General features: G+C 31.5%; 1 protein-coding gene across 1 annotated transcript; it reads left to right on the top strand.

Moving 5' to 3' along the window:
- The first annotated feature begins 8,291 nt into the window (after window positions 1-8,291).
- Window positions 8,292-9,275, top strand: LOC141487973 (olfactory receptor 8G50-like). Its single transcript, XM_074187607.1, has one exon. It carries the CDS (start codon window positions 8,343-8,345, stop codon window positions 9,273-9,275), a length of 933 nt encoding a protein of 310 aa, XP_074043708.1. The 5' UTR covers window positions 8,292-8,342.
- Window positions 9,276-11,525: the final 2,250 nt, after the last annotated feature.

Here is an 11,525-nt window from a genome sequence, read left to right as displayed (position 1 = left end):
AGAGTTCAGCAGGCCAACAGGTCAGCAGTGAGGGTTCCAACTACAGCTGGGAGGTGAAATTTGAGTCTGGGAAGGCTTGTGCATCAGTAGAGACAGGGTAGGGCTACACTAAAGCAGAGAACATACCTTGAGCACCTGAAATGCCAAAGCAGAAAGCTACAGATCAGACTCCCAGACCCAGCACAAAAAACTTGAAACTGTATCTTCTGTGCCCTAGGAGCAGAACTTAATTATAAAAATGAGTTAGAAAAAAAGAACAATGACCATAGAAAGTTATTATGCTGATAGGGCCAATAATAATGCCATCTCAATAGAAGAAAGGAGTGACAAAATTCTACATGTGAAGCCTCAAAGAGGATTATGAATTTCAAATAAAAAATCATTTTGGAAGAGCACAAAAAAGATTTTAAAAACCAAAGAAGAGGATAAAAAATAAAGAAATGAGAGTAGTGAAAGAGAATTATGAAAAAAAGTTGAATGAAGAACACAATATTTTATTTTACTATTTTTTTTTATTTTAGGTGATGGGGTTAAGTGACCAGCCCAAGGTCACACATCTAGGCAATTATTAAGTGTCTGAGGCTGGATTTGAACTCAGGTACTCCTGACTCCAGGACTGGTGCTCTATCCACTGTGCCACCTAGCTTCCCCCGCAATACTTTTAAAACTAAAATTGGCTAATCGAAAATGAAAAATGAAACCTTTAAAATAAAAATTGATCAGCTCGAAAAGGAAAACAATTCATCTAAAAGTAAAATTAACCAACAGGAACAGAAAAAAAATTAATTGGAGAAAATAAGATACCAAAAAATAGAATTAGAAAAAGGAAAGAAATAATTCTATGAGACATCAAGATTTCATCAAATAAAATAAAAAAAACACACAAAAAGAAAATGTAAAATATCTTCAGAAAACAACTGATCAGGAAAATATATCCAGGAGAGATTATTTACGAATAACTTGGCTATCTAAATTTACAATCTGAAAATAAGTTCAGCCAATATCATGCAGGATATTATTTTTGGAAAATGATCTAATATCCTAACATTAGAATATAAAATATTGGTTGAAAGAATCCATCAATCACTCCCAGAAAGAAATCTCAAAATTAAAAACTTCAAGTTATATTGTACCCAAATTTTACCTAAAGGAAAAAATACTAGAAATAGTGAAAAAGAAGCAGTTTAAATACCAAACACCACAGTCAAGTATATCAGCTTCAGCAATAAAGGATTATGGGTCTTAATTGTTATATTTTGGAAAGGAAAAGAGCTTGGATTAAAATAAAGAACCAACTACTATGAAAAATTCAACAAATACTTTCAGGGGAAAAGATGGCTTTTCAAGAAAATAAAGGACTTTCATATTTACCTGATAAAAAGACCATAACTGAACAGAAAATTTGATCTTCAAATACAAGACTAAAAAGATGTGTAAAAAGGTAAATGGAAAGAAAAAATATGAGCCAATAACACTAAACTCTCTAAACCCCTACATGGGATGAAGATTTTATTTCTCTTAGGACAGTTAAAAGAAGAATTATTAGACAGAGAGTGTGGGTTTAAATTGATTCAGATATGATGATGCTATTGACTCTTGAGAACTGTATTCCTAAGGAGATAGCTGAAGGGATTATACTTAAACAGAAAATGTGGGTAGGAAGTGATTATGATATGATAGTGCTTTTAAATCTTGAGAAGTTGCTTCTATCAAGGCAGTTGAAAAACACATACTTTATTAGAGGGTATTGGTTAAAGATAGATATAAAACAAGATATGAACAAAGGATGATACTGGGAGAAGGAGGGGACATTGGAATATAGATGTCACCACATGAAGAAGCACAGATTTTTTACAGTAGAGGGAGAAACAGAGTGTGAGCACTTACTCTATACTGATTTGTCTCAAAAAAGAGAACTATATATATACATATACATATATGTTCCTATTTGAGTTTAGAAATTTATCCTGTCCTAAAGGGAACAAGAAGGATGAAGAGAAAAGAAAAAGCAAGAAAGAGGTGATAAAAGGAAGGGTAAAAGTAAATTATTTTTTAAAAACAAAGTAAAAGGGGAAAGGGAGAGGAGAGAGAAAATTACAAATAGGGGAATGATAGGATAGAGGGAAATACAGAGCTAGTAATTATAACTGTGAATATGAAGGGAATAAATTCTCCTATAAAGTGAAAGTGAATAAAAAAAATTCTATAAGAAGTTGTTTACAATAAACATATTGGAAGCAGAGAAATACACACAGGATAAAGGTAAAAGATTAGTGCAGAACATATTATACTTCAACTGAAATTAAAAAAATAAGCAGGGGTTAGCAATCCTGATCTCAGCTAAAGTAAAAAAGAAGCATAGATCAAATTTGAAGAGATAAGAAAGGAAACTATATCTTACTAAGAGGCAATGCAGTAATAACAGTGTTAAATATATATGTATTAAATGGTATAGCATCCAAATTCGTAGAGGAGAAGCTAAAGAAGTTAAAGGAAGACATGGATAGCAAGACTATATTAGTGGGAGACCTCAATCTCCTTCTCTCAGAATTCAATAAATTTAAACAGAAAATAAACAAGGAGGCAGTTAAGAAGGTGAATATAATTTTAGAAAACTTAGATATTATAGACTTCTGGGCAAAACTATGGCTATAGAAAATTATATACCTTTTCTGTGATATATGGCACCTGCCCAAAAATTAACATGTATTTGGGTATAAAGACCTCACAATGAAATGCAGAAACACATAAATTTTTAAATGCATCCTTTTCAGATAGTGATGCAATAAAAATTCCTTGTAATAAAGGGACTTAGAAAGATAAAATGAAGTTTCATTGTAAACTAAATAACTTGAAGTTTAAAGAATGAACGAATCAAACAACAAATCATAAAAATAATCAACAATTTTATTCAAGACAATGACAATGATGATATACCAAACCAAAATTCTAGGGGTGCAGACAAATCAATTATTAGGGAAAATATTTTATCTCTAAATGTTTAATGGAATAAAATAAATAAAGAGGAGATCAATGAAATGGTCATGCAACTAAAAAAAACTAGAAAAAGAACAAATTAAAAATTCCCAATTAAATACCAAATTAGAAATTCTGAAAATAAAAGGAGAAATCAGTAAAATTGAAAGTTAGAAAACTATTTACCTTCTATAAAAACTGAGTTGGTTTTTACAAATAAAATCAATAAAATAAATATGCCTTGTGTTAATCTGATTAAAGAAAGAAAGAAGAAACAAAATTACCCATATCAAAAATGAAAAGGGTGAATTCATCTACAATGGGGAGAAAATTAAAGTAACAACTCACATCTAAACAACTGGAAAAAATTCAGTTGTTTATGGGAAGGCCATGCTAATATAATAAAAATTATAATTCTACCTAAATTAACATACATATTCAGTGCCATACCAATAAAACTATCAAAACTATTTTACAGGGCAAAAATTTCTCTGTAAGAACAAAAGGTCAAGACTATCAAGGGAATTAATGAAAAAAATGCAAAGGAATGTGGCTTAGCTATACCAGATCTAAAACTATATTATAAAATGATGTTCATCAAAACTATCAGGTGCTAGCTAAGAAATAGAGAAGTGGATCAGTGGAATAGATCAGAGATTATAGTATCTATAGGAATCAACTGATAAGTCTAAAGTATCTAGCTTCTTGGATAAGAACTCACTACTTGATAAAAACTACTTGGAAAACTGGAAAATAGTCTACTAAAATCTTGGCACAGACCAACATCTCACACCATATTCAAAGTTAATGTCAAAATAGATAGAAATTAAAATAAATCTCTTATTACAGTGACCCTCACAAATGCCAAAAACCCTCATGAAACACATTCAGTGTTTATTATGTCTTTGGAAGTTGTGAGTATTCTTGAGGCTAGTCATCAACTCTAAATGGCTAACAATTAATGAGAATAGTGAATATTATAATGATAATTAATCCTATTCTAATGAGGGGGTGGGAGAATATGATTCTGATGCAGTATCAGATGAACATCCTTATCTCCCATCCAAACTATTTCACCCAGGGTAATCTAGAGAAAAGGATTAGATCTGGCTTAATGAAAAAAAAATGGGATGGAATCTACCTTAAAATAAATTCTTTGTAAGGTTCAATAATTGGGAAAAAATCTCCTGCCCAGGATTGAAAGCGTGTACCCTTAAGTAATCTCATTCATCAGCAATGCCCTTCAGAGGCTGAACAACATATAATTTCTTTAAAACAATGCTGGTCCTAATTTAATAATTGATTATTAATATATTATGGGCTAAGGAGCATCAGTCAATGGTGAGAAAAATGATTTCTTCCATCAATTGACATACACACTTTAACCAATAAAGAATGTTTTTGGCAGTTTGGGCAAAATTATGAAAGCAGCAGCTGGATAAATTTAGCACAGCTGAACAAATCACTAAAACAAAAAATCCCTTTATTAATATCACCAAGAATTATCTTCAGGCTTTCTCTTCAAAAACTCCAGATATAAGGAATACAACTATAACTTTCACAGTTGATTTTCATCATAAAATTAAAAAAGAAACTATTGTTATTTTTTGCTTTGATTAAAACAACGCTTTCACAATTTCTATTATCTCTACCACAGTCTTACAAGAAATTTCCTTTATAAGAAAATTTCCTTCATCTGTTGGGTGAACAAAACAATAACATAAAGATATATACTAGCACAAGAGCTGTAGAGCTTTGTCCCAGGTCTGATTTGCAGTAGTCACATATTTTTTTTCTGTAACAAAACTCACCAGTGAGAATATTTGCTTCTTTTCTTGCCAAAAAATATTGATGACTACCTAGGGAACACCTGGATATCTTGGCAAACACAGCTCTCTACCACAATATAGCTACAGAAACAAAGTCAACTCAGTGTATTCCTTGGACAACAGATTCATGCACTAGCCACAAAGGATCAGTAGATGTTAGATTAACAATAAGTGACAAAGTCAACTCAGTGTATTCCTTAGACAACAGATTCATGCACTAGCCACAAAGGATCAGTAGATGTTAGATTAACAATAAGTGTTGCTGTTGACTTAACCCTAAACTATTACAGCTTGTCCTTTCTGCTGCACACTTCAGACTATTCTCTATTATTAATAAAATCTTTCATCCTAAATTTTTTCATATTTCTTCCATTTTCTCTTATTTTCAAAAACCCAGTTTTCTTCTAAAGACATGACAAATTTTGGCACACTTTTTCAAACTGAAAATGCTTTCTCATACACTTTTTAAATATACAGGATAAGTAAGAGAAGTTGATATATTCTTTAGTTGACCATGCCACCTTTGGACATTCAATCTATCCCTGTCACTCAGCCACTGTCTTAGTGAGATTCTTGTTGCTGTCAACTATGGACCTCTAGTTCAATTTAAATCTTTTCCATTAAGTTCAGCATCTCATTTTCATAGTTCTTTTACACTTTCTTCTCCTTCCCAAAAACATTCCAGCTTCAGAATTGCCAAACTTCCTTGACTACTATGACCTATGAGTTCATGTAACCTCAACCTTGAGGAATTTTTAATACCTCAGACACTACACCAATTCCAATAACTCAAATAAATTGACTCCAGATACCAAAATTTATGTATATATATATATATATATATATATACATAAATTTGCTACATATTTTATATCTATATATTCCATTATATATTATATGCATCAAGAGCAAATAAAAAATAATTAAAAGCTAGAGGAATATATTAATTTCATCTTCCCAGAAAAAGGTAATCCCTTATGAGATGAGTCTCTGTGGATGCTTGTTTGTGTTTTACTAATGAGGTCCCAGGAATCTTATAAACAGTCATAAAAGCTTTAATATACATCGTCAAGGGCTCTATTGACAGCTGATAAACATTGTTTCTTTACCTAAACCAAAAAAAGATAGTCTGTATAAAGTCGCGATTAGAAATAATCCTATTCAAATCACATAAATTCCCAGAGCATCTCAGAGACTGAGTTCTCTCCCTTAATTCCCATCAATCACATACAAGATTGGAGGCCACAATGCCAGGACCACATTAATCTTCATAGAAGATACTTAACTGCCAGTACTCTGTGGGTGAAGAAGTTCTATGATCCAATGCTAGAAGGTGAGTTTTTTATTATTTTGAAATTATTCTTCCATCTAAAAAGAAATTTGTGCAACCTCAGAACCTTTGAGAATGAAAAGACATCTCCATCTTCTATGAATCACTAACAACAGAATACTGAAGACTGACTTTAGGTCATTTAAAAAAAATAAAAAAGGGATTTTTTTTTGTAGATATAAGAAATTTAAGCTCTGAATAATAAAACTACAACATTTTAGAGTCTGAAGGGACCAACCATATAGTCCAAACTTTCTCCAAACCTTCTACAAGAGTGGTAGCCATCCTTCCTCCACTTGAAGATCTTTTCAGAGTGGAAAATCTACTACTGGTCAGGAAATCGGTCTTATTTTGAGTTGCATATAAATTGTTAGAGATTTTATCCTTACATCAATTTTAAATATACCTCTTTTCAACTCTCATTTATTGCTTTGTTCTGTGTTGGTGATACATTGGACTAATCTAATTGAATTGAGTCCTTAAATACTTAGAAATAATTATTATGTTCTTCTCATACTTCCCCTCACCAGTTTAAAATTTCATAAGTCGTCCAAATTATTCTCTTATGGCATGTATTCAAGAGTATTTGTAACTCTCATTGATCTTTTCTGAAAATTCTCCAAATTGTCAATGCCCTTCCTAAACTATTACAAATAAAACTGAATAAATTGCCCACATGTAGTTTATTCAAAGACAACTACAAAGATAAAAGAACTATCACCTCCTTATTACTGAATATTAGAACTCTATTCATAGGGGCAGCTAGGTGGTGCAGTGGATAAAGCACTGGCACTGGAGTCAGGTGTACCTGGGTTCAAATCCAGTCTCAGACACTTAATAATTACCTAGATGTGTGGCCTTGGGCAATCCACTTAACCCCATTTGCCTTGCAAAAAAAAAACAAACCTACAAAAAGAGCTCTATTCATATAGCCAGAGATTAAATAACTATTTTGACTGCCACATTATATTTCTTAGATTTAATGAGTTTGCAGCATACTAAAGATTACAGACCTTTGTGAAACAAACTGACTTTTAAATATATCTCTATATTAAACCTTTTGAAACAATTTTTACTACTAATATTTATACGTTTTTAAAATTTCACTATAATAGATTCAGCCAATTTTTTTAAATTTGTCAAATTTTTGGATCATGTCTTGATCAAACAGTTAAAATATTAATATCTCCGAGTTCTGTGTTATGTTCAAATTTTGAAATCATACCATCTATGCTTTTATTCACAGTATCTAATGGCACTAGACCAAACAAGATTTTCTGAACTGTTGGATACCTCCTTTCAAGATAGTATTTAATTTTAAATGATTATTCATTATGAGTCTGCCAAAACACAATTTTGTTCAATTTAGTATTTCCCCATTGTTTTTATTTTATCAAATACTTTGTCAAAAATTAGGAACTTAATATTATAGCAAATTCTTGGTTTACCATCATAGAAACTTGTCATTATAGCAAAAACTGTATCAAGTCCTGAAAACTGAGTACAACCATGTTTCCTTCTCAGTTCATATGTTGTAACTTGCTTGTCCCTAGCAAGAGCTTTGCTACTCTAAGATACTTTTTCATTATTGTGAAAAATAGTAAGCTCCAGCAGATGTTTCTACATGAAAAATCCAAAAGGTTGTAACAGAGATATAATACCTAAAATCTAGAGATGAAAAAATTGTCACAATTCCTGAATTGCACTGATATTAGACTTTGAATCATCATTGTCTTTCTGACTGCAAAGTAGTTTTAACTATTATATAAAAGCATTATTTAACATTCAATAGAATGACTTTCTGGAATTGACTTCAAGTGAGAATTAATTGTAGGTTCTTAGCTTACTAGTTGTGTGAACTACAATTTCAAAATTCTCTAAGATTTTAATACAGGAAAAATCCATTTTGGGTACAAAGAACTTTGAAACTATGGATGGTTAAAAGAATGAAAATTATTATTACTGGATATTTGAGAGAAATTCATGAAGGGCTCTTATAAATAGATCCCTTTACATGAATCATGAAACTGATGGTAAAAATGATCTTAGTTGGCCAACAGAAGCAGAAAGACTAAATGAATCTATATTAAAATTTTACACTTTTGCCTGTACTCCTTTTTGGGACTTGGAAAAATGACTACATACTCTTTCTTGTTTTTTTTCATGTTCACAGACTTTTGGTTCCTATTATTCTAAATTCAAAAAGAATGGAGAAAGGAAATTATTCACTAGTGACTGAGTTTATTCTCCTAGGATTGACAAACCAACAAGAACTCCAACTGCCCCTTTTTCTCCTGTTCCTATGTGTCTATGTGGTCACTGTGGTGGGGAACCTGGGCATGATCATACTGATTCAAGTCAGTTCTCATCTTCACACCCCCATGTACTATTTCCTCTGCAGTTTGTCTTTTGTTGATCTCTGTCAGTCAACTGTCATCACACCCAAAATGATGCTGAGTTTTTTATCAAAGAAGAACACCATCTCTTACCCTGCATGCATGACTCAGTTCTATTTTTTTGCCTTTTTTGTAATTTCTGAATGTCAAATGTTGACTGTGATGGCATATGATCGCTATGTTGCCATATGCTATCCTCTTCTTTATAATCTTATGATGTCTTATAAAGTGTGCTCATGGTTGGTGGGTGGGGTGTATGCTTTAGGCCTAGCTGGGGCCACAGCTCACACAGGGTGCCTGCTTAAAGTGTTCTTTTGTAAGGAAAATACTGTCAATCATTATTTCTGTGATCTTCTTCCACTCCTGAAGCTATCTTGTTCTAGTATCTATATCAATGAAGTGATGTCTCTGGCTTCTACTACATTTAATATCCTTGTCCCAACACTAATAATTATTTGGTCTTATGTTTTAATCATTGGTAATATTTTAAAAATTCAATCCAAAGAAGGTCGATCAAAAGCCTTCAGTACCTGTAGCTCCCATATTATAGCAGTTGGTGTCTTCTTTGGCTCTATTGCATTCATGTACCTACAACCATCTTCAGGCAGTTCCATGGATGAGGGAAAAGTGTCCTCTGTATTTTACACAATCATTGTGCCCATGTTAAATCCCCTCATTTACAGTTTAAGAAATAAGGATGTCAAAATTGCCTTAAATAAAGTGATAGAAAGAAAATCCCAATGAAAGGAGAAAAATCAGAATAAATGGTTAATGGATTTAGTAGGCGGTGATATGTATATATATATACATATATATATATATATATATATGTATATATATATATACAGAGAGAGAGAGATAGAGAGAGAGAGAGAGAGGAAGAAAAAGAGAGACAGAGAGAGACAGAGAGAGAGAGACAGAGAGAGAGAACCTTAGTACAAACCTCATATTTGTCTCACAAAAAGTAATTAATTAGAAGCCCAATTAAGAGTTGTTTTGAAAATATATCCCAAACTGTGTAGGCTGAATATCTCTCCCTACATTTGAATCACTCTTACCACTCTGATTAACATTTTAGATCAATAGAGTACTATAAAATTGATCCCTGGATGGACCAGCTCCTGATATTGAAAGATATGGCATCTTCACTTTTAAAAAAGTGTGAAAATGTAATTTTTCTAAATAAACTTCTGTGGAATAATGATTGGTACAACTATAGATATATCTCCAAATTTTTACATCAGTGGTTTTTACATCAAGTGAATATTAGGGTAAGAAAAGGACTTAAAGAATTACAGTATCCAGTTAATTGTTTTTCAGTTAAAGAAAATAAACAACAAAGAGCATAAATGATTTGCCCAAACAGTAATTTAGCAACCTAATCAGGTCTTAAACCAAAGTCTTTCTTTTATCTTCTTCAAAATATTCTGAAGGCATCAAGATAAAGGAAATAAAAGAAGGAAATCATAATTTCAGCCCAAAATATAAATGAATATATTAAAAGATATTAAAGATACATCCCCTAACATCATAAACATCATAACACTGTGTAAAAATATCCCTTATTCAGGTTGCCAACTGTTAAGATGTCTTCATACAGGTAGGAAAAAGTGTTTCTAGGAGATGTTGTTCCAGCAAAACAATGTTTTTCTTTCATTGTTGGAAAGAATTAAGACTATCTCTGACTCAGAATCAATAGCAGATATAGAAATATAAGTTATAAACGAGATAATTATCTCAATGGCACTTTTAAAGATTACAAAAGGTCCATGAAAATTCCAAATGTTTTCAGATTTTTCCTCAATGCATTTATTGGATTTGCTGGGTTTTTTCTTATATTTTTCTTTCTTTGTAAAAAATTAAAAGTAGTATTTGTTAAAAGTGAAAATACTTTGAGAAATGGAATGAAGGGGTACTTAGAGAAACTTTGGTGACATAAAAATAAAAGATATCAATAAAATATTTTTAAAAAGCCTAGTATTTGGTATATAGTAGAATTCTCTGATAAAAAGGAGAGGCAGCATTACTTAAAATACTTTTGGTGAGATGCAAACAAAAATATTGACAAAAAAATTTTAAATAATAAGGATGTATGCAGCATAATAAAAAAGTATCAATAAGAATGTTTAAATTGTATTGGCAAAAATTAATAATTGGTCATTTTATTTTCCAACTGGCCAAATTTACTTTTAGAACTCTTTTCTTCAATTATTTTTCATAATTCTCCTACATGATTCTCATTTCTTTTCTCTATTATTCTTCTTTGGTTTTTAAAATCTTTTGTGGGCACCTTTAAGATCTCCTTTTGAAATTGAGACCAGATCCTTAGAGGCCTCACATGTGGGCATTTTGTCATTGCTTTCCTCTTCTGAGATGGTATTTTTATCATTCATAATAGAATAGTAAAATTATCAATGAGAAAAGGAAGCAAAAATGTTAATTATAGAAAATGAAACCTTCAAAATTAGAATTGGACAAATGGAGGTCAATGATTCTGTGAGACACCAAGATTCTTTCAAACAAAACCAAAAAACTAAAAATTAGAAGAAAATGTATAGTACCTATTAGGAAAAACAACAACCTAGAAAATAGATCCAGGAGAGAGGATTTATGTATTACTCATCTATCTGAAAGCCAATGATCAGAAAAAGAGCTTGGATAATATCATATAGGAAATAATCATGGAAAACTACTCTAACATACTAGAACAAGAAGATAAAATAGTCCTTGAAAGGATACCCTATAAAGGTTTCCTAAAATAAAAACTCCAAGAAATATTATAGGCAAATTTCATAATTCTCAGCTAAAGGAGAAAATGCTGTTGCAGCCAAAAAAATTATTTAAATACCAGGGAACCATAGTTAGGATTATGTAGGACTAATTAGCTTCAACATTAAGGGATCAGAGGACCTGGAAATTGACAATCCAAAGGGTAAAGAAGTTTGGTTTATAACCAAGAATCAAGTATGCTGCAAAATTCCTGCATAATATCTT

This window comes from Macrotis lagotis, chromosome 1 (assembly GCF_037893015.1).
Source record: "Macrotis lagotis isolate mMagLag1 chromosome 1, bilby.v1.9.chrom.fasta, whole genome shotgun sequence".
Lineage (NCBI taxonomy): Eukaryota > Metazoa > Chordata > Mammalia > Peramelemorphia > Peramelidae > Macrotis > Macrotis lagotis.
The sequence above is the reverse complement of the archived record's forward strand: the minus strand, read 5'-3'. Positions and strand labels throughout refer to the sequence as shown.

Coding starts and splice junctions, on each gene's coding strand:
- LOC141487973 (XM_074187607.1), top strand. CDS start 8,343: ATGGAGAAAGGAAATTATTCACTAGTGACTGAGTTTATTCTCCTAGGA.